This window comes from Asterias rubens, chromosome 17 (assembly GCF_902459465.1).
Source record: "Asterias rubens chromosome 17, eAstRub1.3, whole genome shotgun sequence".
In the NCBI taxonomy this organism is placed as follows: Eukaryota; Metazoa; Echinodermata; class Asteroidea; order Forcipulatida; family Asteriidae; genus Asterias; species Asterias rubens.
Genome location: NC_047078.1, coordinates 2,510,794 through 2,538,301, shown reverse-complemented (window position 1 = coordinate 2,538,301; position 27,508 = coordinate 2,510,794). Strand labels below are relative to the sequence as shown.

The window sequence follows — 27,508 nt, the reverse complement described above, 5'->3', positions numbered from 1 at the left end:
GCTTACCATATCTGTGTTTTGATTGGTCCAATGTAATGTGTCTCATCAGCTGCATCCACATCACCTCGGACCAATCAAATTCTAGATAAGGAAAGCATATGTCACTGCACATTTATCCAATAAAAACATTTTACAAAATGAAATCACTTGTCCTGTAAAACCATGACATGTCTTTACCAGTCGACATGCGGCTCATATGAATGGTCGATAGGTCGATGGTGGCGCACTACATCAAAATCATTTTATGGAGAGGGACAGGAGGCTGGGGTTAGGGCCCGAGAGAGACATGACACTATCTTTAAATAAAAAGGGTGTATAAAGTGTACACAAAAATCTCAAAACAAGTTCAACTGGTTCTTAAGGTGTGCTGTAAAAGCCTACGACAGTTTTATTTTCTAGATATACATGTAAATAAACAATAAATACAAAATAAAACACAACATTATTTTCTACGTCATATTTTTGTATGTTTTTTTTTGCTGATGATATTATGGTACACGCCAAACGTGCTTTCTGATGTTACGGTCTGAAATAGTTTTGACACAAAGTTACCATTTTGTGTCACATTGTATATAGGGAAATATAGTAAACTCATGAAAGAACACCTCGTATGTTCCACATTCTGATGTGAACTTAAATAAATAGGAAATTGGAACATACATAATAAATAATTATAGATATTTGTATATATAATAGAGGTATTCATTTAACTATTTAATTATTTTGTTTATTGTTATTATTATTGTTATTTTCTGAGCTTCTGTTACTTACTGTGCCTGTTAAATATATGAAGAATTTACTGGAGTGTCTTTTGATAGTGTTTATTTGATGTATGCCTTTGCTGATGAATGTTGAATAAACGGAGTAATATAACTCCACATCAAGAGAAAACAAAATAAAAAAATTCCGAATAGGAGTGGGTTTGGTGGTCTAACCGCTTTGTGGTTTTCGAGCTTTCTGTAAATTGGCCAGTTCTTCTGTTTTGTTTGCAACTTGTTTGTTTTGGAATAAAAGCAGTTTTAAATCTGTCGCAATAAATTTAAATTGAGTGGAATTGTCTTTCTTATTTTGTATTGTCTTAGTTGTTCTAATCTGATTATATTAAAGCATGCGAACATTTATTGGTTGTTGCATCAGTTCTTGTAATAAATATGTAAAATACCGATGTCTTATACAGCATAACTATTTATCAATAATATATTGTGGATCAGTAACCAGACGACAATATGTATTCTTAGCCATTATGAAATCAGCGTTTGGTCTGGTGGGATTCGAGCCCACAACATTGCCGTTGCAAGTCATGCAGTACAACCACTTGACCACGGTGAAACAAAACACAATTCAAACGGTAAGGGGCGATTGCAACCTCTGTCCCAACAGTCGACTGTCGGTGACTGTTCCTCGACCCCGCCATATGCAAAGTGTCGTAGTTTGAGAGGTGACTCTTCGCCGCACTTTACTCTCAATGGGATCGAGGATGGCTTATTCAACCTGAGAAGGAGGTTTTGTGTCGAGATTTTCTTGATGTACGTCTGCAAATGCGACAACTGTACTGTGATATACCTGGAAGTACATACAACAAAAGTAGATATAATTGGACACTTTCTGACGTTAGGTGGAAGCAGACTTCCAAAAAGAATATCTGTAATAAACCTTTTTCGCAAATGCCCATTGTGCAAGCTCTAAATATTGATTGAGGTGCATGCTGGTCTATAGCTAGGGATCAAACTTGAGCGCTAGCGGACCACCAACATACACCTCATTCAATGCATATTGCGATAAGGTCTATGCTATTCAATAATAAATACTTAATTGAAAGAATGGTTATTTTATTAATCACATTACCACAGTTTGATTTTGATTAATGACATCTTCCTCGTCACTGCGTTCGGTTGGCGCGAGGTTTAACTCTTGGTAAATACTGGACGTGCCCATTAAGTTGGCAACTGTAAAGAAACGCATCAAACACATTAACCATTTAAACACATTCTGAAATAATCGAGTTCTCAACCGGAGACGTTTGGGACGCTAGATGGCGGCAGACATGCAAGATTATAAGCCCATTGTATTTAAGTTGTGGTCATGCCAAGAATGATTACAGTTGAATGAATGCTGTCGTTGACAAAATCTCCCCTGCAAAGTGCATTACTCACCGATTCAATTCCCCTCCTACTAAATATTAAATCAATCAATCAAAATTAAAAGGTCATTTGTAGAGCGCCATTTTTGTGTACACTTAAAGGATGCGGGTACTTTTTCAAAATGTCCACAGATTTACATTAAACTTACAGGGTTTGAAGATAATGATAGTGGAAAGCTTCCCTTCAAATATTACTAACTAAGGTTGTGTATTTTTTGAGAAATGAGTAAAACAAGTCACAAAATAGTTTTGGTCTCATGAGACCAATATTATTTTAGCATGTAAAATCCCCTTAACCAGTTATGATATTATACCAAAACCATAGCATAACTGGTTAATACGTTTTTACATGCTAAAACTGAGACGAAAATCATTACTTTTACTCATTTCTCAAAAACTACAGCACCCCAGTATAAGTAATTTTTTAGGGGAAGCTTTCTGCTATCATAATCTACAAACTGTGTAAGTTTAATGTATATCTGTGGACATTGTGTTTTTGTTAGGAAAAAGTACATATACCCTTTAACCACAACCTTTCAATACAAGCGCCTTCAACCTACACATCGACAACCCTGGGTTCGAGTTCCGATAAAGTAACGGGTTTCAAAAGGAAAGCAATCTTACCGGCTTTGTCTGACGAGGTCGATGCACTTTCGTCATTTATGCCACGCATGAAGCGTACACTTAGCCTGCGTTGAAAAAGAATTCTGTAAAAACTTTGGAAATTTTGAATGCAAAAGATAAAAAGACAGAAGATCTAAAGAAAGTATGAAAATACATTGTTACCACAACTAAGCAAGTTTTGTCTTAAATGAGGGCAAATTTCGATAAACGAGCATGATAACAATAACCGTATCAGTAAGGTTTATCATTTGCAATCGTAACAATCTAGGCCTATATTTATATCGAGCGCCTCCAAGAGGGGTGTAGGGCGAACTCACGTACCTAATTTAATAATGTACTTACTCTTTGACATCGGCCGGTGACTGATCTGCAAAAGTGAAACACACAAATTGATTTAACTGAAACAATAATCCAGCTAGTACACTTATTATTTTAGGGTGATTAAACTTTCCTTCAAGCCGAAAGTGAGAGGCATTTATTAATAGAAATGAAAAGCAATCCTGTCAAACAGAGATACAACAACGTGATTGATGATATTTTATGAGTCATATTCAATGTAAGAAAACTATTAATTTATCAAGCTTATTTCCTTTAACCTTTTTAGGTCAAACTTGTCCCAGAGATTCGTCTGATTTATCTTACAATGATCATGCTGTGTGACAAATCAGACGAATCTGGGAGAAGTTTGACCTGAACAACTATTTTTGGAAATACTTTAGGCCTAGTCATCTAAAGGATAACTCTATTCTTCAATCAGTAACATTTATTTCATTGATGTCAAAGTACAATAATACAATAGCACACATTTATGTCGAAATTACAAAAAGCAATTAAGAATGGGGTAATATATAATTTGGTCTATTACAATTGTTCAATTATAAGCAGCAATTCAAAGACAACATTTAGGGTATGAGGTTGAGCGAAATGCTTTTGTTCCCTAACCCATGGACAGACAAACATTTAGTACAGTACAGCCAAGGTACGGTAACATGAACCTAGTAGTAGGAAACAAAACAAAGACAACGGACAAAGGACAGACGGACACACTAAGGTGTACCAACAATAACATACACCAAAGCAAGCCATCATTAAATTGACTCGTGCTATCAAAGTAATGAACTAAATAGTTATAATGAATAATTATGCATCAGTGATGTTGCTCAGAACAAGTCCCCCCCTCCCCCCAACGACAAGGACACCCCTGGTCCGAATTGACCCAGATTCCTGATACCAGTGGGGGCTTGACCCTTTACTGTGTCAAGCTGACCACAAACAGGTCTAAAGGGAGATAATAGTCAATACAAACTGGGTTGCAATGGGAAACATATGTATAAACTAGCAGGGCTAAAGCAAATGGTTGACGACATGAGCTCGACCGACTATAAAGCCACGCCACATAATGGGAGAGGAGAAATCACATACTATGCATGCCAAGCCATATAAATAGGACACAAAGAACAAGCTTGGGGAAAATCACAAAGCAAATAATCAATGGTGATCCAGGCAAGAAAAATCTTTACAAATGCACAAAAAGGTACAGCAAGAGAAAATCATTATAAGTCATAAACATTTGAATGAATGCAGTAATAACGGTAGGATAATAGCAAATTAACACAGATTTAAAATTACAGTCATCTTGATAATTTAACCTGTACAATCACGGCAATACTATTTAAAAAAAAAAGGACTTACTTTTTCGACGTTTCATTAATCCGATCGTCAGGAAGCTGACAACAACGAGTGCGCAGAGAACAACACTTACAGCCGATGATCCCAAAATATGGTTAAAAATAAGATTGGTACCAATACCCGGCTTTGTATCTGAAACGAAATATGTTAAATTGTGTCATACAAAAAAAAAGTTTAATAAAGAAAATTGAGCGAACCAGGTTCTAAAGGTATTGTTTCCTGGAAATGTTTGAAACTTAGTTAATTGAAAGATATCTTTGGGGGAAACTCATGTAAAATTAATATTTCTTAAAGGGTTTTGATAGCTTGTGTACTTCAAGGTGTAGCCATGACATGGAATCCTATTGACTGTGAATGATGTATGTATGTAGTATAATTGGCCTGTAAAAGTTCCAGCTTCATTAGTTGTCAAGTTTTTGATGAAAAAGTGAAAATCACAGAGCAATGTTTTAGGAGAGTCGCATTAACCCGTTGTTTATGCTAAACAAAAGTTAAATCATTGTGAAATTTGTTGCTCATTATTTGCTCAAAACCTACAGCACCTCAGCAAGTAGTGTGAAGGGAATATTTCTACCATCAAACTGTAATTCTATTGACACGTGTGTTTTGTGTCGTACCAAAAGTACCAAAAGCCTTTACGAAAGGCTTAACAAATCGTTGAAATAATGTCAGCATTTGCTGATAGTTGCCGCCCTTACTGCAAGTTGAAGTGTCGTGGCCGAGCGGTTAAGAGCACCGAATTCAAACTCTGGTGTTTCTGATCAGCAGAGTGTGGGTTCGGATCCCCAACCATGACACTTGTGTCCTTAAGCAAGACACTTAACCATTGCTTCGTCCTTCGGATGGGATGTAAAGCCGTTGGTCCCATGTGTTGTGCAACGCATGTAAAAGAACCCTGTGCACTTTCGAAAAGAGAAGGGGTTCGCCCCGGTGTTCCTGGCTGTGGCTGCTGTATGCGCCGTAGCACCTTGTAAACCATTATAAGGTGCTAAATAGTAGGGTCTCAGAATTCATGACTGCAATAACCTATCTTTCTGAAAGTGTGTATATACTCAGCGCCTTGAGTACCTTGTCTGGTAGATACGTGCGCTATATATGACTTCGATATTATTATTATATTATTATATTATTAAGGTTTACTTATACTTACTTAGTCATTTTAGGGAGGGTTACTTACACATTGCAATGGTTACTTACTTGCATGAGTTACTTACTGTGTTCTGTCAAAATACTCGTGCTCGCTGTGGTTGTTGCTGGCGGTTGTAATAAGGCTGTACAAACAAATAAAAGTGTATCAAAAACAGACATTCTATCCTTAAAAACAATTCAAAACACTCTCTATAATTTGAATCAACATATCCTTCCCATGTTCGCTTATCGAATGAACACTTCTCTCACATGCCGTATTCAAGTAATTAGATTCGAATTTGTTTGTCACCTAATCGTCAGATTAAATGTTCAAAATTAATTAATTAATTAATTAATTAATAACAAATTATATATATGAAGGACTTTACATCCATAACAGGACCTCATGGTGCTGCACAAATTAAAACAGCACCATACAAAATAATGATAATCAAAGAGTTTTAAAAGGTGATAACTAAACATCAAGAATGGATCAGTAACATTATAAAAACATAGATATAACACATTAAATCACGATTTGAAAACAACTGGAAATAATCACACGAACGAAATGCAACTGTTGATCATAAAATGTTAAAATTGCATTGGGAATACGGATAATATTAATTTCCCCCTCACACCAATGTGTGCAAAGCACTGTATACTCATTATATACTTCCCGGTATTGCCCACAGTAGCTACATGTAGTTAGAATCCTACATTTTAGCAGCTCAAAGGTCGGCAGAGGTCGTGGGTTCGAATCCAGCCGAGTTATGTGGTTTCTTTTTACAGAACTCGGGAAAGTTCCCAGGGGTCAATTTCACAAAGAGTTAAGACTAGTCTTATATCTAGTTAGAACGAGTTACTCGTCCTAACTTAGGACTAGCCGTACGTGTTTCATATCTCCTAAGACTAGTCCTATAGTTGGGACCAGTCCTAACTCTTTGTGAAATCGACCCCAGTTTACAGTGTTTACACACATCGGTGTAAGGGTAAAACTAAATAATATGGATCATACAAGTTATTATAAGATTAAATGTGACATCCAAAAATAAATACTGCAAAATGGTGAGACATTTAAGAGAAACCTTCAAACAAAGCACATCACTAAAGGCCTTGTCCCGCTGGCAATACAGGCAACCAGTTCCAGGCAATCTACAAGAGGAAAAGCTATTCACTTTTTAATGCTCACGTTTTTTCCCTTTGGGATCGTACGTAGGACACTGTTTGAGAAAATGACTCTTGTGCTATCAAAGTGGTTCTTTAAATGCCATGGGGTCGATTGCACAAAGAGTTAGGACTGGTCTCAACTTAGGACTAGTCTTTGGAGATATGAAACACGTACGGCTAGTCCTAAGTTAGGACGAGTAACTCGTCCTAACTAGATATAAGACTAGTCTTAACTCTTTGTGAAATTGACCCCTCACAAAGAGTTAGGACTAGTCCTATCGTAGGACTAGTCCTAACGTAGGACTATAATAGTCCTATGATATGTTAAAAACTCAAGGCTAGTCCTAAGTTAGGACGAGTAAATCGTCCTATCTTAGGACTAGTCCGATGAGATATTACAAACTCAAGGCTAGTCCTAAGTCAGGACGAGTAACTCGTCCTATTAGTCGGAATAAGACTAGTCTTATCTCTTTGTGAAATCCACCCCAGTTGGTTGCCTCAAATTTACCCGCAGAAGTTGCATCGTGTGACAAGTCTTTAATGCTTACCTCTTAGTACTTTCAGTTCAGTCACACTGTGCTTGTATCCTTTAGTTGTATTCACTCTACATGTAAACAGACCAGCATGTCCAAGCCGCACATTCGGAATCGTCAGGGTACCAGTATGGTTCTCAAATATGAACTCTCCACTACTGTATGAATAGGAGTGTTTGATGTAAAACCCAGTGCATGATATCACCATCTCGGAGTCTTTCACGAGCCATGCGAGTTCCACGCTGCAAGGCGGGAGCAGCGAGCCAGTGCTACCCGTAACAGTGCACTCCAGAACGGCAGACTCCCCGTCGACAACTTCCAACATCCTCGTAGTTGACACTTTAACTGTCTTTGGAGCTGTAACAAACAACATAGAAATAATAGTACAGATTTATATAGCGCCAAATCCATCAAAAAACAATGATCCATATGGCGTTTACATAGGAACATTTAAATGTTATGTTTATTTATTAATTTCTTGTTTACCATGGGGAAACCTTTCAGTAAGAGCACTGATTTTCAAAGTTGCCCGTGCATTAAAACATCAATTAATTTGGTTAACAATATAATTACAATAAAAACACTAGGACAACAAAAAGTTACACAAACGAAATCAACAAACTCTGGACCAGCCAGTGCCTGCAAGAAAGGAGTAAAGGCAAACAAAATAAACAATTATACACAAATCTAACATTACACATACACACATGTACAGGGAAAAATAATTTTTTGTTGATAACACATTATACTGTCATTTAAAATTGGCTAAAGCTGAAGGCAGAGGACATTTGAAATGTCTAGTTGGTAAGACACTGCTTTAGAATTACAAAGGTCGTGGGTTCGAATCCCACTCGCGTAATATACCTGTGATTTTTGCTTTAAGAACTCGGGAAATTACTCGGATTGGATTCAAACCCACGACCATTGCCAATCTAGAGCAGATGTTTTACAAACTATAAACCACCGAGATTGCCCGGTAGCTAGAAGCAGTTCGAATCCTACATTTTTTTGACAGAACTCGGTGTAAGAGTAAAACTAATTTTATCCCCATTGCAAACATAATTACCTAATCACAGCATGCAGACTGCTTATTACCTTGCAGTGTCACAACAGGGTCTGCTACACCCTTTCGGAGCCGTTAATTTAGGTATGGACACTATTGGTAATTGTCAAAGACCAGTCTTCCCATTTGGTTTATCATCAAACCTGTGCAAATTTTAGCTCAATATTGGTCGCCGAAGTTGCGAGATATGAATGCAAGGATCCGAATGCAATAAAAAAACACCCTTGTTACACGAAGTTGTGTGCTTTCAGATGCTTAATTTCGAGAACTCAAAATCTTATTCTGAGGTCTCGGAATCAATTCATGGAAAAAAATTACTTCTTTCTTGAAAACTACTTCAGAGGGAGCTCTTTCTCACAATGTTTTATACCATCAACAGCTCCCCATTACTCGTTACTAAGTAAGGTTTTATGCTAATAATTATTTTGAGTAATTACCAATAGAGTCCAGTGCCTTTAACACGAGACCCTCACATCGAAGAGGCTACATGTCTCTCGGTCAACCAAGACCTCTGAAACAGACTTCAAGCCTCTTTGTCACGCCATTTTTGAGGTATGGTGGACTATAAAATGTTTAAATAATAGGAGTGCGCTGCTTGGTTTTGGTGTACATTGTATATACAGACAAAATTTCCCAAACCTAATAGTATAATGTCCATAGTATAATGTCCACCATATCTCGCAATGGCTTTATGAAGCTCACCAAAGAACCATTCGAAATCCACTCCTCTACTGGTAGAAGAAACGTGTCATCATTGCGGGTCGAATTGCTCCTCGGCACAACTTCCACCACACCGAAGGTCGAGATGTCCATTCCCGTGCCTCAACTTATTATTCTCTCTACAAGTCTATCCCAACAAAGTCTTTTAATTTGAGGCTAAACGTGACAACGTAGCACATGCATACACTGGTATATTACTGCCAAAAAGCAGTCGAGTGGAGAAGAATGGCGTAAAATGGGGTCAGATCTAGTTGGTGGAGGAAGAATCACGAAAGAACAAAGAGCACTTAGAACCGTGGGATGGAGGCATTCAAACACAATTGCTTTGTAGACGGTTTGGAATGTTGTGCACTCTGCTCTTCCAGCCAGGCTCCTAATGGTTGATGCCTACATCCCTAAACCAGACTGTGAAGGGTACTATAACCTGTGCCCAATTTCATAGAGCTGCTAAGCACAAAAAATTTGCTTAGCATTAAATAATTTCTTCCTTGATAAAAAACAGGATTACTCCATTTGTTGCATATTGCTTGATACTGGTATTCAGCTGTTGTTTGCTAGTCCTGAAAATCACGTGGAAATTTGGTTGGTAATCCTGTTTTTATCATAGAAGACATTTCATACTAAGCAAATTGTTGGGCATAGCAGCTCTTTGAAATTGGGTCAAGATCTCTATTATACTGACATTAATTATAATAGAGATTATAAATCACGTTTCAGCCACAGGAGTAGATGGCAACGTGCGTTGATAGCTCAAATCAGTTAAGTGTAGCGCTCACCTTATTGAATGTCCGTCCGTTTCTAAACTCACCAACAGACTGTACAAGTCTAACGTGTATTTTGACATAGGACACATAACAATCTTCCATTACAACGTAAAAAAACAAAAAACTCTTGGATAAAACCAGCAATGAATGAATTGGAAGAAAACAAGATACAATGTTCCAACACAATGTGTAATACCGTCTGAGGTTGGTCCTTAGTCCAAGCTAAACTCACCTCTTTTTACTATAAGTTCAGTCGTATCATACTCGTATCCACCAAACCGGCCATACACTGCACATGCAAAATTTGCAGCGTCAGTTGTCCGTATATCATGTATTGTTAAGCTTCCGGTTTCTTCATCAAATGTTATCTCTCTTGAGTATTTCTCCAGACTTCCCTCTGAGCAAGATGCAATGGTTGAGCCATTCACGAGCCATTCGAGTTGAACATCGTCACGGCATGGTGGAACTAGCGTGCCATTACTACGGGTCACATTGCACTTGAGCACGGCGTCGTCTCCCTCAACAACTTCCACATTACCGGTGGTCGAGACGCTGATACCTTATTGAACACAATAAGTGAAATAAAATGATCGATAACAGATATCAAATAAAAAATTTAAATAAAATATCTGGTAAAAAAAATTAATAAAAGAATCGTCTGCTCAGAATTATATGGTAAATAATGAAATTTCATATTAATTGCACTGATGAAAAGGGGATTAAATGAAAAGTGCGTACAAATTAAAAACTTCAAAAATCCAAATCATTAATTAAATGCTTGACTTAAAACATTTTTTGTTGCCAAATAAATGCTTTGAAGACCAATCTTGACCGAAACACCAAATTTACAAGATGCTCAATATTATGCAACAGTAATTTGAAATAAATCATTCAAATTGCACTAATGACTTGATAGTTCTGAGCAGACGAAATTGTATTTCTAAATGAACAATTTACAGATTTCATGAAATTTCCACAAATTACTTTTGACGTTCAGAAGATGCAGTTAATGTTTTTAAAGGGGGTGTATATCGTTAGGTAATCACTCTTAAAAGAAAAAAATGTTGGTTGAAAGCCTTCAGCAGCAGCTTTCGGTTGTAAAACACATTTTGGGAAACATTTCACTTCACAGCAATGTGTTATGTAAAAATATATCAGTTTACATGCCCCCAAAATTAAATCTGAAAAGCGTTACTGTCAAAACGCTTCTCAGATCGTGTAATGATATCAGGAAATATTCTACCTGCGTGTACCTATTCGCTCCGGATTTTCAGCAATATTATCTCAAACACGCGATCACCTTTTGAAATGAGATTTTAACTTGTTAATTTATTGAACACATCTACATCTACCTTTATAGAATTGAAACGAACGGACGGCTCCAAAACCAACCTCTGGCAGTGGACACTATTGGTAATGACTCAAAATAATTATGAGCATAAAACCTCACTTGGTAACGAGTAATATGGAGAGGTGTGTAGTACAAAACACTGTGAGAAACGGCTCCCTCTGAAGAGACGTAGTTTTCGAGAAAGAAGTAATTTTTAATGAATTTGATTTCGAGACCTCAGATTTAGAATTTGAAGTCTCAAAATCAAGCATCTGAAAGCACACAACTTCGTGTGACAAGGGTGTTTTTTCTTTCATTATTTTCTCGCAACTTCGACGACCAATTGAATTTAAATGTTCACAGGTTCGTTATTTTATGCACATGTTCAGATACACAAAGTGAGAAGACTGATATTAGACAAAAACCAATAGTGTCCAGTGTCTTTAATAAATATATACTAATTGATTTATTCTAAAGAAAGTATTAAGATTACTTACCATTACACCAACACACCAAAGTACCCACATCAAGTAATAAACAAACCAGGAGAAAGTAGCTCATAATGTTTACCTCATTCATATAAAACCTAAATCTTGCAATGTTCATAGTTCCAGCACACCAACATGAACATTGAACAATCCAAACAAATCAAAGAAACACTTATTTGACTACAAACTAGGCAAGCTTTTGCAAGTTTGCTTTTCCTTGAAACTTTGTCAGTAGTGTCGTTTACAACATCAAGATGACAGTGCGCCCAGCAAAGTTTTCCAACCAGCGTGTTTCAAATGTGAGTATTTTAAGGTTCTTGTTCGGATGGCCCCATTCCGAAATATCTAAGCTCTCATAACTAAGACACGTGGAAACTGCGAGTAGCAACTTGCTTTTACATGTCACATCGTGTTTAACTACGTGTGAGAGCCCCAAAGCGAAAGAAGATTTTGGTATTGTTGGTCGCTCTTGAATTTTTCACAGTTTCTGTTTTAAAGGCCCTGGACACCTTTGGTAATATTGTCAAAGACCAGTCTTCTCACATGGGGTATTTCAGCATATGTACAGAATAACAAACCTGTGCAAATTTGAGCTCGCTTGGATCAGTTGAATTTGCGAGAGAATAATAGAAGAAAAAAACACCTTTGTCGCACAAGTTGTGTGCTTTCAGATGCTTGAATTCGAGACGTCAGCTGAGGTCTCGAATTCAATTCAATTATTTAAAGGCAGTGGACACTATTGGTAATTGTCAAGACTAGCATTCACAGTTGGTGTATCTCAACATATGCATAAAATAACAAACCTTGTAAAAATTTGAGCTCAATCGGTCATCGAAAAAAACACCATTGTCACACGAAGGTGTGTGCGTTTAAATGGTTGATTTCGAGACCTCAAGTTCTAAATCTGAGGTCTCGAAATAAAATTCGTGGAAAATTACTTCTTTCTCGAAAGCTATGACACTTTGACAGAGGGTGCCGTTTCTCACAATGTTTTATACCTTCAACCTCTCCCTATTACTCGTCACCATGAAAGGTTTTATGCTAATAATTATTTTGAGTTATTACCATGGTAATAACTCAAAATAATTATTAGCATAAACAGTGTCCACTGCCTTTAAGTGAGAACAAACCTCTTTCTCAAAGACTACGTTACTGCAGAGGGAGCAGTTTCTCACAATGTGTTATTCTAACAACAGCTCACCATTGCTCGTTACCAAGAAAGGTTTTATGCTAACAATTATTTTGAGTAGTAACCAAAAGTGTCCACTGCCTTTAAGTGAGAATAAACCTCTTTCTCAAAGACTACGTTACTGCAGAGGGAGCAGTTTCTCACAATGTGTTATTCTAACAACAGCTCACCATTGCTCGTTACCAAGTAAGGTTTTATGCTAACAATTATTTTGAGTAGTTACCAAAAGTGTCCAGGGGTCGATTTCACAAAGAGTTAGGACTAGTCCTAACTTAGGACTAGTCCTAAGAGGTATCAAAAACGTACCTAATTTAGGACTAGTTACTCGTCCTAACTCAAGATAAGACTAGTCCTTACTCTTTGTGAAATCCACCCAAGTGCCTTTAAAGTATATACTGCGAAGTGAAACTGAATGTGAACAATATTGGCATAAGGTGAAGGCAAAAGTACTTCGTTTCATGCCCTTCCTACATTATGCAAACATGGTTTCCTTTTCGATGAATGAAGTCATTTCAGAATGGGTGTTTTGTTGGTTTTCATACAATTTAATTTGTCTTTCAAGGAATTGTGAATTTTTTTTGCTGCAAATTGCCATATGGAAACACAGCATTGCTTTAACTGTACGCTCTATTCTAACATCAACATGAGCTTTTCTTTGTGAAAGTCACCTTATGCATACCGGTTCAGTAACACACACACACAGGCTCCGATAACGGGAATGAAAACGAGAACGATAAAAATGCACGCTCTCGATTGGTTGAATGAGCGTGGGCGTATTCTGCGTGGAGCAATAGACCTTATGCATTGACGTCATCCAGCGGCCATCTTAGTGGAAAAACGGTGACGAAACAATCGAAACGCACAGATTAGTACACGCGGCGCACAGGACTGGCCAATGAACAACCTCCTTTTGACCTCTGGGTGAGAGCGCTCTACTGAAATGACGTCATGTGCATAAGGTCTATTCAACCAATCGAGGGCGTGCATTTTTATGTGTGACCGGTCCTTTGCTTACCTCTTTTAACTGTGAGTTCTGTCGATACCATTCCTACAGCTCCAAACAAACGATTGTATATAAAACAGGCAAAAACACCACTATCTGAGACCAATGTATCAGGTATTGTTAGATTGCCGGTTTCTGAACCAAGTCTGTGAGAAGATCGAAGATAACTATAACCATACTGATGGCAGAAAGCAAGCAAAGTACTGTTGTAATCCAATTTAAACCAAGCGACGGTATTAACTGTTTCGCATCCGAGCTGGATAAACTCGAAGTCCGTAGAATTACACCAAAGCACTGCATCTTCTCCTTCGATGACGACCACTTGTTGATTGGTCGACACACTAGTTCCTGCCAATAATTTCATTACAATACTTGTTGAGATAAACATTTATAAAGATAGATATTACTATAGTTAGGTGAGATTTGCGGTAGCACTATGTGTAAAATCTCTTTTGAATAGTGTTGGTTCTGAAAAGAATCGGCGGCAGACATCTCCCACCATACACAGTTTCAAACACTATACTCTGATCTTTACTTATTATCTACCTTTCTCTACAATAAAATACAATAATCTTTATTAGATCCCAAAAAGGGTAATTCAAATGCTCGCATACAGCCTCTATCTATCTATCTATCTAGCCTATGTCGCTCCACTGCAGAAAGAAGGCCTCTTCATCATCATTCCACCTCGATCTTTCCTAGACGCATCCATGTGACGGTTCCGAATTCTGTGATGCCGTCCATCCAACGCCTGCTTGCTTGGTCCTGCCTCTACGTCTCGTATGTGTTCGTGGGGTCCATTCCGCAATGCAATGTGTCCATCTTAGTGTTGATGAAGGTTAGTTGCCTCCTCTACCGCACTGGAAAGATGAGTTGGTAGAGGCTGGATGGACCCCTGCTCGATCCAAAGGAGCTCTTAAGTCAGATCTTGGTCTTACTTCTGACAGGAGGTTCAGTACCTCCTCCTCACATTACTTATTAATGTTTTACTTAAAAGAACGTTACAGAGTTGATAAGAAACAAAAATCGTGAAGATCACAGATTTACATAAAACTTACACGGTCTAATGATGATGATAGAAGAAAAAATCCCTTGAAATATTTATGTCTGAAATGTCATATTTAATGAAAAATAAATAATATTATTTCGCGTTTGGAGTTTATTGCGCACTGAGCGTTTTATTCATTTTTGTTTTGGCAACGCTGCAGTTTCAAAAATTTAAATCGTTTTTTTACTATTCTCTCGTGACCAAGATGGCCGATCGATCTCGAACTTCTACAGGTTTGCCAGTTTATGTATACATGGTGGTTTACATAAAGTGCGTTCACTGCCAGCAACTTTTTTGCTAGCAAACCAATTCTGTAATTTTCCTTTAAACCATGGAAACTTTAAAAATTAATCTCTGACAAGCATAGAGAGAACACTGATTGCGCGTCTGCTTAGTTCACAACTCAATGGCATTTTACACGGCGAATGTCGTCTTTTTATTTCGATATTGGACATTGCACATTCAAATAGGTTTGTGAACAGCAATGCCTAATGCCCAAAATAATGAAAAGTAGACAGCCGTAGGCAAATGTTCAATATCGACATAGTAGATATTCGCTGTACAAACCTATGTGAATGTCCAATATGCAATATCAATGTCATAATAACAATAAACTTTGTGATGTTTTCGCATGTTTTCCTGCCCCCGTCATTTTCTTTGCCGTTGCCATTGGTGACCCAACTACATTGCTGACATTGTTTCAGTTATACAGTTTTTATAAACAACAAGCAAACCCAGGTTTGTTATTGCACTTTTATGTTTTGAATCCTCTTCATAATCGAACCGTTATCAAAATCCATACACAGATCTGTTTAGTTTGTTTTTGGTTTTAAAATAAACTTAAAGATATTACAGAATTGGTTTCGCTTACGTAACAGTTGCTAGCAGTGTAAGCAGTTTATGTAATCTATACATAAACTGACAAACCTGTAGAAGTTTGAGACCAATCAGCCATTTTGGTCACGAGAAAATAGTGGGAAAACCGATTACTCGTTATTTTTGCATGACACAACACATCTTACCTTTGGCACAGCACAACTTGTTCATCAAATAGGTGACACAAACTACGTTTAAGATGTTCATCGTGAATGTGTAGATCACAACTAATCATGTATTTACCCGATACTCTACATCTAGTAAACCATTTATAAAGAAGTTTATAAGTACGAGCAATCTGTGCGACTGAAAGTAAAAACACCTGGCCCTGACTTTTATATAATGTTTTAAAAGGGTTTTATTTCCTTATAGTTGTCAAATAGAAACGTGTTTTATGAAAATGTGACATGCGAGACCTGAATTTTGCACCTGACTTTCATTTGGGGCTATAAATACACTTCAAGGTACACGATTGAGGCTATGTTGGGTAACACTTTATTAACGGAGTTATGCTACATTGGGTACAAGGTGAGGTTAATTGGGGTTAGGAACAGGGTTGGGGCTAGCCTGAACATCTGACGTCACACTTCAAGGCTCGTGAATAACGCCAGAGACCTGCCTCCAAACCGGCGTGTACTTTTCACCTTTGACCTCATTCATTTCACGTAGAGATACGCTGTTAAATTATATTGCGGACGTGACAGCAGTGTACTATTTGTGCATCAATGGAAAGCTCATGTCGCTGCACGTATCATTGTACCTAATGGAATGACTGGATCTGACAGCAGAGGCTTGTCTTTATCCTTGCGGATAAAGACAGGGGCCCAGTCTAGGTTGGGGCCACATTTAGGTACAACAGGGATGGAGCTACATTGGGTACATGGTTTGTGCTGTTGGGGTACTGTATAAAAGGTACATTTAGGCCTTGTTCATAGACTGGGATTATGAGACCTATAACTAGGTAGGCCCTACAGGATTGGAGCCACATTGAGGTATATGGTTTGGGGCTCCTTTGAGGCACTGGGATAGAGCTCAATTAGGCTTGGTTTAAGGTACATGTTAGACTTTGGTTAGAGCTACTATACTATGTAAATGATTGGGGCTACATTTAGGTACATGGTTTGGGCCTCATTTAGGTACTGGGTTAGAGGTAAGTTTAAACCTGGTTTAAGGTACATTTTTTACTGAGTTTATAGCTACTAATAATGTACAAGATTGGAGGTACATTTAGGGTTAGGGCTATATTGGGGTACTGTTCTAGAGGTACATTTAGGCCTGGTTTAAGGCACATTTTAGACTGAGTTTAGAGCTACTAATATGTACAGGAATGGAGCTACATGTAGGGTTAGGCTATATTGAGGTACTGTTCTATAGAGGTTCATTTAGGCCTTATTTGAGCTACATTTTAGACTGAGTTTAGAGCTACAAATTGAGTAAAGGAGAAAAGCTACATTTAGATACAGGGTTGGCTCAGCTTTAGGTCTATACAAGACTCCATAAGACTTTTCCTCGTTATACAAGACTCTTCCTCTGTACAGTACACAGATACAAGAGTCCTAGATACAAATAAAATAATGGTCGTTTTCTGGAGCTAATTCAATCACAAGAACCATCTCTGTTACTCAAAGGTACCCGTTACCAATCGGTGAAGAGAATCAATTATAGTTAAGTGCTGAATGACCGTGGATGGGATTCGAACCCACAACCCGATGATAAGCAACCAGGGGTCGACTTTCACAAAGAGTTAGAACAAGTCCTAACTTAGGACTAGTCCTAGGAGATATACAAATTGCTTGAATAGTCCGTCCTAAGTTAGGACGAGTAACTGGTCCTAACTCGAGATAAGACTAGTCCTAACTCTTTGTGAAATTCACCCCTGAACATACATACAAGTATTTATTTTGTCAATAACATTCACCGCTAGGTTTCAGACTACGTTCCTGGAACAACAACAATATTCACCTGTGGGACTTCCCGGGATGCAGCCAAAAATTTCACTTTCGCTAATGACTTAAGGTCTGCAAGTACTGGCAATTTATACTTTTCGCTCCAGAGTGGAGGATGTCTAACCCCAAAACTCCTGTTGTGTGACAGTTTACTGTCTAGAAGTTTTAATTTGTATCGAAAAACAAGACCAAGAATATTTTCCCGGAGAGTTTTGGGGAGTGCCACCCCCGTGGAAAGCGTCTTAGCTGACATGCAAACCCAGGAGTTGATTCCTTGGATCGTTTTGATATGCTTCTGCCCAACTGGTGAGTTAAAACAATTTTGTCAAAAATAAACTCTCTTTGAACAAAATTAGAATCTCACACACATAAGTTCTGTCTTGACTGCGAATCACTCAGTTTGCTTGCTCCTTGAAAATGTAACATTTTATTTATTTATTTTAATTTTTTTTTCTCTTGATGTGGAGTTATATTACTCCGTTTATTCAACATTCATCAGCAAAGGCATACATCAAATAAACACACTATCAAAAGAAACTTCAGTAAATACTTCTAATATATAACAGGCACAGTAAGTAACAGAAGCTCAGAAAATAACAATAATAATAACAATAAACAAAATAATTAAATAGTCAAATGAATACCTCTATTTTATATACATATCTACAATTTAGCGTGACTCGGGAATCACGTGGTTCGGGAAAAAAACAATACTGAAAAAAAAAAAAAAAAAAAATTAGAAAAACATGATACATTGGGACAAAGGAAATAACTTGGCCCTTGGTAAAACAGGCAATTAGTAATTAAAACTGACTTCGTCCTTAGTGGTGAAACACAAAGCATTGTTCCTAGTATAGCAGTTTTCGAAAGATTCTGGTTTTAACCTGTTCTTTTCCATTCGAAGAAAATATTTCAAAGATAACTTTAACTGTGAGATGATGTCTATTTCTGCTGGTCTGGAATAACTATTAAACACCTTTTTGCATCGAATATTCCAGATCAGCCTAAGCAATTTAGCAACAACGATGGCCTGAACCGGTTTATCCAAGAATTCTGTTAGAGTCGTTTAAATAAAAATGTTTGTTACCTGTATATTTTGCTAAGCAATCTTTCTACAAAAATCCAAGCATCCATGTGTGTGAACAGTAAATGAAAATATGCCCATGAGTTTCTCTTTCTACATTACAGAGCGGGCAAGATTCTTCTCTAACAATACTAATTTTAAGCAAAACATCTTTAGTAGGTAAAATTCTGTGTCTAAGTTTTTACATGAATTGCTTATCATCAGGATCCATTAAGTAGTTCTAAAATCGCTGATCCATATCGCAGACCAATCAAGATCTTGACTAATACTGAATATATTTTGCCAAATTGGTTGAACTCTAGGACCGACAGTTTGTTTCCTAATCAGGTTGCCGTAGTTGGTCTTGGCTTTAGTTAAATACATCGGAGCAGACTCCTCTCCGTTATAATCTTTGATGACTAACCAATTACACAAAGGAGTAGCTGGACCTTCTCTTTTTTCTTCAACTAAGTTATAATCCACATGATGCTTAAGGCGACCTAGCATTCTACCGGCATTAATACTACGTAATGCACACATTTCAGCAATTTCTTTAAAAGAGATCAGTTTACCCTGTTTCACAATATGTTTTATCCTGTTAATACCAAAAGATTTAAGCAAGGTACTACCAAAGTGACGTTGTCCTTGGTGACGCTAACATTATTCCACAAAGGCATTTCTCTTGTTTCTAAAACACTAGAATGTTTACAATCCATAATACCTCCTGCTTTATCAAAGGCATTGATCACATCAATATAAAAGGACGTGATTTTCAGAGCTTTTTTCTGATTGGCAAATATATACCATCCCAAGCGATCATTGGCGCTAGCTTTATTAATCCAATAGTCAAAGAAATATTTCCATTTCCCTTGAGATGAGGGGTAGCGAGCTAGCCAGTTTAATTTGAGGCTCATTAATTTGCATTTAATGTCAACAAGACCCTTTCCACCCGAGTCTTTTGGACCAATGATGGTAGCCCTCTTAATTTTTTCGATTTTACCATCCCAGAAGAAATTCCAGATCATACTATTAATCTTTTTCACGGTTTCCTCGGGACAGGTTAACACGCTGCCAAGGTAATTAATACACGGCCCAATCAAACTATTTACAATAACAGACTTGCCATGATAGGTGAGATTACGTTTGGACCATTTATCTAAACTACAGATTGTTGTAATTCTCGGACCCCAGTTGTCATTTGGTACGACATCGTTCCCAAATATAATCCCAAGGATTTTAAGCTTATCACACCACTGGAAGTTACAAGGTTTGTCGACTCTACCCGTCCACTTCCCAAGCCACATGCCTTTGGACTTTTCTACATTGAGTTTAGACCCGCTTCCCTTACAATAAGTAAGAATAATGTTATCAATAGTAACGAACTCCTTGTTGTCACCAATAAAGAAAGTGATGTCATCAGCGTGTTGGATTAATCTAATACTACTTTCACCTCCCGGCGTAACGATGCCTTTTAAGTCACAATCAGTTCTAGCCAAACTCGCTAATCCTTCCGCACAGATAGAATAAAGGAGAGGGGATAAAGGACATCCTTGCCTAATAGTCCAGCTGCTAAGGCCCATATGTGGACAAATTGTGCACTTTGTGGTAAAAGCATGAAACTTCCTGCAGTTGTTATATACACCCTAAAGATCATTTTAAGACTTGGACCCATCTTGGATCTCACCCATTTTAGGGGTGGGGCTACGTTTTAAGAAAGTGGGGGGTAACAAATTTAATATGTCAGTTTTGACTATTTCAAAAACAATTCTGCTAATTTTTTTAGACTAAAATACATGATAACAGTTCAATAATTATTTGAAAATTAATAACTGTCTTGAATTCTGCCCATTTTGTGGGCGGAGTCGTATTTTTAAGAAAGAAGGGGGTAAAAAATGTAATAATGTTAATTTTGACTAAATTTGCTTTTCTCTGCTCATTTTTTTTAGACTAAAATACATAATAACAGTTTAACAATTATTTAAAAACTAATAACTGTTTTGAATTCTGCCCCTTAGTGGGCGGAGTCGTATTTTTAAGAAAGTGGGGGGTAAAAAATGAAATATGTTAATTTTGACTAAATTTGCTTTTCTCTGCTCATTCTTTTAGCTTCTAGACTAAAACACATAATAACAGTAAAATAATTATTTAAAAATTAATAACTGTCTTTATTCCTGCCCCTTTTGTGGGGGCAGTCACATTTTGTTAAAGTGGGGATAAAATAAAACATGCTATTCTAGCCCCTTGATTGTTGTACTGATACATGCAAAACCGTGTAAATACATGTATAGACATTTAATTACAATATTTCTACATTTTCAGTATGCACTACATAGTTGTTTGCAGTAACAGCGTTTACAATTTACTCACAGCACTTCTTCGCTCCCTCTTGAGAGTAAACGATTGGTTGGGTGCTAAACAAATCGAACCAGCAGTGATGCCTTAATGTTGAGTATTCTTATACAGTTTTTGCCTCTCCAAATTCCCACAAGAGCTCATTCGAACTGATGATGTGGCCCGACTCTACCCATCAGCCCCCAAAATGCTATACAGATACCTCAACCAGCAACACCCAAGCATCAAGTTCACCGTGTTCACCATGGGACAAGGGCAGTCTGGCAATAGCTGTCTATGCCTGATCCCCACCACAAAGAAACAAGACAACACCCTCCACCACAGTTTCCAATGAAAAATAACCAACATTGACCGTTGTACACCAGTTCTTCTTTCATTACCCTAGCATCTAAACACACCCTCTTGTTCAAGGTTCCTAAAACTTGTGTCTATGGTGTTCAGTATATAGGACAGGATAGCCTTTGTTGGAGTTGTGGGTTTGCCAGTCTGAGTGATTCAATGCCGCCGTTCTGCTTTCTTTTGTCATGTCGCTCGCCTGGCTGACAACACCCCAGCTAAAAACGCTCTTTGCATCGCCAGCAACTCCAGGGGAGGCCTAGCACCAGCTCCTGGCTGGAAAATATCCAGAGGCCGTCCAAGATCATCTTGGGGTAAACAACTGCCTGGCCTAGTGAAATCGACCACAAAGCTCTATAGGACGTGGACACAGGAGATCGGTGCGACTGACCTTTGCTGTCTCTGCAGTTGATTAATTGAGTCAGAGTGAAGAGAATTGGCTAGTTGGAGTGACGAGTTTAATAGTGCGGAACCGGTTCAGGAGGTACATTTTGCCATTGGGAAGGTCTATCCCCGGGAACTGGATGGTGCGATCCTTTTTCATCTGGAACTTGTGCCGTCTGGACCTTGCCACTGCGTGCGCCGCTCTTCTGCTTTAGCTTTAGAGAACCATCACTGATATGGCACACTCTCTTTGGATCATCTGAATAGGGAAATTTGCCTTACTCAGGACTGGTAGCCAATCAGTCTTTGTGCAGCTAACAGCACCAGCGATGGTCCTCATGGTGCTGTTCAATTGAATATCGAGTAGGCTTGAGAGTTTCTCCAAACTGGATCACAATACTCAGCCCCCAGTGGCAGATAGCTATAGCACCGATGAGCAAAGTGTTTCGGCATTTGCTACCAAGAATTTACCAGTGAGATTGTGGATCATATTGTTTCTGGTCCCAATTTTGACAGTCACCTTCTGCAGAGGAGTTTTAAAGGCAATTGTAGGGTCACAGCAATGGTATGGACAGCTACAGTTTCAACCAGATTAACACCACCAAGCCGCCCCAAACTTAACTATATGTTCCCATACCCAAGGTCAACCACATACCACTACTCACTTTCTTCCGTGTATGTTCCATCAAGCAGGCATAAGGCCAATATACCCTCCGCTCACAAGAAACTTCATCATAAAACGAGGGATTCTTTAACCGACCACCGAATTGACTATAGTGCTGCAGAGCTCATCACTCTCATTCAGCCTTTTATCTTTGTAATCGAGAAGCCAAATGCCAACTGAACGTCTCCTGGTCTGGGGCTCTTCTTGAAAACTGTGACCATACAGTGTATCTAGGTGTCACCCTAGACCGCTGCCTCTCCTTTAAGACCCATGTTGCGAAGACCAAAGCCAAAGTCTGTGCAAGAAACAACATTGTCAGCAAACTTACTGGAACAAGATGGAGTGCCAGCCCAGACACTCTTCGATCAACAGCCTTAGCCCTTTGTTTTTCATCTGCAGAGTATGTGTGCCCAGTCTGGGAAAGATCTACCCACGCTAAGAAGATTGATCCAGCCATCAATGCTACATGCCGACTCATCACTGGATGCCGCAGACCAACACCAACTGATAGCCTGTACAAACTTTCTGGTATAGCCAGACGACGAGCGAATCCCTCCATTCAGCCACACACCTGCTAAGAATAGACTCGGTCCAGGAAAAGCTTCCTCAACAAAGTCAAACCAAGTGCAGAAGCCGGGGCTCTTCGAACTGCCATGTGACATGAGAGACTTGGTAAACTTCCACCTAGAACATCCATGGACATACGTGCTTCGGAAGAACTCCCCCCTGATGCTGACTCAGGTTGGGCTGAATAGAAGTCCCTCAATAGACTTGGAACATCAACTGGCCGGTGCAACGTGTCTCTCAAGAAGTGGGGATATCTAGACTCTGAAGACGTTACCTGCATATGTAAGACAGAGCCACAAACTATGGAGCAGGAATACAGAACAGAGGACCTTGCAGAGTACAACGATCTTGCTAGGAACTGTGTCCAGTTCTGGCTGAAACACAATATATAGTGTGTGTGGACACGATAAGAAGAACAAGAAGCCTTGGCACCGCGAATGCATTAGAGGACATTGCAGTTACCAGCACGACACCCTTCTTCAAAACATTAACCTCCAGCTAAGTGACATTTGGCTCCTACTCTTCCTGACCAATGGATATCGACCCTCTATCCACAGCACGTTTCCTAAACCCCCATTAACTTGGGTCGTACTGGTAGATTTCATTGGCCTCTTAAATGGCCTCATCAAATACCAACTCACCACTTTTCCTTTTCCCCGTACATGTTACCTATTTCAGTATTCCGACATGTATGCTACAGCTCAGTGATCATTCCAACACATCCCAACCAAATAACTACACTGTATGAGTGGATTCTTCGCCATATGTTTAACTGCAAACCTGTCTCAAAATTGCAAAAAAAAAACTGCTAATATAAATGTTACTTATTGTTCTGGCCTGCATGGCATGGTGCCAGATCACACTGTGCGGGTATAATGGCGTGATTTGAGAGCTTGAGTTTGCCATAGCCATAGTATACATAACCGACGATTTTACAGTACATGTATGTCTGATGTCATTTCTATGACAGAGTATCAGATTTTGCCGGCCCAGGACATACTTTTATTCCTGTATTGTTGATGAGATTGTTGGCTGCTTGTGCATTCTTGGCTGTATTACACATGTGTAATTTAGCGAACCCTCGTTTACTACTCTGGCCCCGCCCACAAAAGAGGGGATAAATAAAGAAACTATTTAAACTCATGGAAGAAATGTATTCTTTTATAGTATTTCTATTCGAATAACATAAATCAGCTTAAAAAAACAATTAAAAAAACAGTAATAGTTCACTAAAGATAACACTTTGTTTTAAAAACGCCCACTTTTAGAAATATTGAAACTCCGCCCACAAAAGGGCATTTTTTTTTACTAATTTATGTTTTAACTTATAATTATGATTTTCAAGTTTATATTTCTGGTCAAAAGAACAAAAAAAAATTTATTCTAAGTATGATTTTGCCCAATATTAATATCAAAGACCCCCCTTTTTATGCAAATGAGGCTCCGCCCCCAAATAGGAGAGACCCAAGATGGGTCCAAGTCTAAAATTGATTATTAGCCCAATACCAACCATCATAGCAAATTTCATGCTTTTACCACAAAGTGCACAATTGTTCACCTTAGCAGCTGCACTATAATCCCTCGAGAAACCTTAACCGGTGAACCAATAAAATTATTTACAATAATGTTACAATTGGGATTGCTGTACAATAATTTAATCCATTTAATTAAATTCGAAGGAATTCCCATTTTTGTCAAAACAGTGAACAAATACTTATGAGAGCAGCCTCCGAATTATCTAATTCTACATAGTCAATGGTATCACGCAGAACCATAAGATTATCATGAATATTTCTTCCTACAACTCCACAAGTTTGTTCTTCACCTACAAGAAGGGGCATAATAAGCTTCATTGTATTAGTGATGACCTTGGATAGGATCTTATAATCGACAGTGAGCAAGCTGATAGGACGCCAATTTTTTAAATCAGTTCTTTCACCTCTGTTTTTATAAATAAGTCTAATTAACGCAGAGTTCATTGATCTACATAAAATACCATTCTTGAAACAGCAATTATAGACTTTTAATACATCAGAAGCGATTGTGTTCCAAAATGTCTGATAAAACTCAACCGTAAGCCCGTCTAAGCCAGGAGACTTATTTTTCTTCGTTTGAAATAGCGCTAACTTGACTTCATCAGCCGTAATTGCTTTTTCAAGATTACAATGAATATCATGAGGAATTTGTTTTCTACTTATTTTAGAGATAATATCATTTAAATGATCATCAGAGATGTCTTCCTCTTTATACAAGTCAGAGTAAAAATCATTAGCATGATCAAGCATAGAGTGAGGTTGGTCGATAAATTTCCCTTCGGCATTAAAGGAACACGTTGCCTTGGATCGGACGAGTTGGTCTATAAAAAGCGTCTGTAACCGTTTTTTATAAAATGCATATGGTTGGAAAGTTGTTTTAAAAATTTGACTCCCATAAATGGCTGACGGTGTTAGTCGACGAGGTAAAAGGAAAACCGTGCAATTTCGAGGCATATTTGTGTGGATAATTGTATTCTACTTTTACAACATCTTTCTACCCACAAGCATTTTATAACAAACGGTTACAAACGCTTTTTATAGACCAACTCGACCGATCCAAGGCAACGTGTTCCTTTAACCAATTTTACTGTTCTGGACTTGCTGTTTTTCAAGATTCAGAAAGAATTTAGAGGCTTTTTCACCTTCCTCTTTAATGGTATTCCAAACTCTTATTTTTGCCTTGGACCATTCTTCAAATTCGTAGGCTTTTATTTGAGCTTCAATGTCTTTAATGGCATCAGCACTGGAGTCTGGATTCTCCAAGAGCCTGTTGTATATTTTCTTAAGATCATTAATTTTTTGTTTTTGAAGGTGCGCTTTTTCTTTGCCGTAATCTTGGAGAATTTCTTTTATTCAGAATTTTCCACTTTCCCACCAATCCAACAGAGACTTGTAGTTGTATTTTTGAGAAGTCCATAATTGTAAAAAGGTTTCTATGCGATATTTACAATCATTGTCATTTAAAAGACCATTATTACAATCATATCCACCTTCCTTGGCCATGCACATTACCGGGATCATGTAATTTCATACAGACTAGAGTGATCAGAATTACCATGTGGATTAACACGCACGTCTAAAACATTACTCAGAAGATTGGACGATAAAAACAAATAGTCAATTCTAGTCGCCTGCTTACTAGCTTTGTGGTAATGTGTGTATCATGCTTTATCAGGATGGATAGTGCGCCAGACGTCACATAAATATTTCTCGTTAATGACGTTTTTAAGAATAGTTTTACTGCCATCTTTGATTTTTACATTATCAATATTACAATTAAAATCTCCACCAATAATAGAAGAATCGCTAATTATCCAATCAGACATGTCATAAAAAAAAATAAGCCCTGTCGTACGAATTGTTTGGAGCATAAACAGAGGCAACTGGAATGTCAAGATTGTTCCATTTAATTTGCCCCTTTATCCATCTCCCTTCCTTATCCCTAGAAATATTATCAATGCAGAGACCAGATTTTTCTGAAGTGAGAATAGCAACCCCCCTTGATTGGCGATTGCCATGACTAAAATGCATCTTTCCTTGCCACTCTTTACTCCAAACGGGTTCGTCATTTTCTTCACTGTGAGTTTCTTGAAGAAAAATTAGGCTAAACTTGTTACGACATAAAAATTCAAAGATCACATTACGTTTTAGGTTATTCCTCAAGCCATTAACATTTATGGAGGCAATAGACAATATGAACAAACCAATGATGATGTTGTACATTAATGTCTTCATCACACCAGCCATAATGAAGGTAAAAGTTACTTTGGCTTCCCTCTTCCTCTCCCTCTCTGGCTTTGTTGAACTCGTTGTTTGGGTTGGCTTTCGTTGTTCTTACTAGGCTTGTTGGTAGTTGGGTAGCTTTATGGACCCGGTCAGTGTCATTGGTTTTACTTGTTTTTTGTTGAAAGTTATTCGTTGTTGATTTCCTTTCCCATGATGTCCGCTTTTTTCCTTCGTCGACGGACTCCCCCGCGTGTGTAGAGAGTGAATTATCCGCTAGATCTTCTGGGTCTTCACTGTGATAATCTGGATCAACGAGTCTTCCACTATCCTCGTCGATCGATCCTTCCGAATATGTATCGTCGGATCTTTCATCCGTATGTTCCTGGTCGTGCATGTTCTCTGGTGTCTCATCAACTGGGTTTTCGGCTGCCAAAGTTTCCATATATGTTGGTGTTGACTCATCACGAGCTACTTTAGATGATGCTGTTGAAGCTTCAGTGGATTTACTTTTCCGCGACAACTTTCTAACTGCTTGGCTGTTCATGGCTTCGTCCTAAAATCCTTGGGGTTTGGTGGGAGTTTTCTTGCTGGTTGTTCCTGCAACTACTTCTTTGAATGATAGCTTAGGTTTAGAGGCGGCTTCTTTTAGTGGGTGCTGTTCTGTGTTCTC

At 38.2% G+C, this 27,508-nt stretch overlaps 1 protein-coding gene across 2 annotated transcripts; it reads right to left on the bottom strand.

Annotated features, from left to right (window-relative positions):
• Positions 1-459: 459 nt before the first annotated feature.
• Positions 460-16,043, bottom strand: LOC117301669 (immunoglobulin superfamily member 10-like). Of its 2 annotated transcripts, XM_033785698.1 has the most exons (10): positions 15,912-16,043; positions 13,854-14,189; positions 10,064-10,390; positions 7,300-7,641; positions 5,668-5,724; positions 4,457-4,585; positions 3,107-3,131; positions 2,765-2,829; positions 1,846-1,946; positions 460-1,563 (listed from the first exon to the last, which is right to left on the bottom strand). In XM_033785698.1, exons 1-10 carry the CDS (start codon positions 15,970-15,972, stop codon positions 1,483-1,485), a joined length of 1,524 nt encoding a protein of 507 aa, XP_033641589.1. In that variant the 5' UTR covers positions 15,973-16,043; the 3' UTR covers positions 460-1,482. The 2 variants fall into 2 exon arrangements, with proteins under 2 accessions (XP_033641589.1, XP_033641590.1); XM_033785699.1 differs by lacking the exons at positions 13,854-14,189; positions 15,912-16,043 and adding an exon at positions 11,659-12,039.
• Positions 16,044-27,508: the final 11,465 nt, after the last annotated feature.

Coding starts and splice junctions, on each gene's coding strand:
- LOC117301669 (XM_033785698.1), bottom strand. CDS start 15,972: ATGAACATCTTAAACGTAGTTTGTGTCACCTATTTGATGAACAAGTTG. Junction 7,642..10,063: donor TGAACTTATAGTAAAAAGAG/GTGAGTTTAGCT, acceptor TGTTTGTTACAG/CTCCAAAGACAGTTAAAGTG. Junction 5,725..7,299: donor TGAACTGAAAGTACTAAGAG/GTAAGCATTAAA, acceptor TTGTTTGTACAG/CCTTATTACAACCGCCAGCA.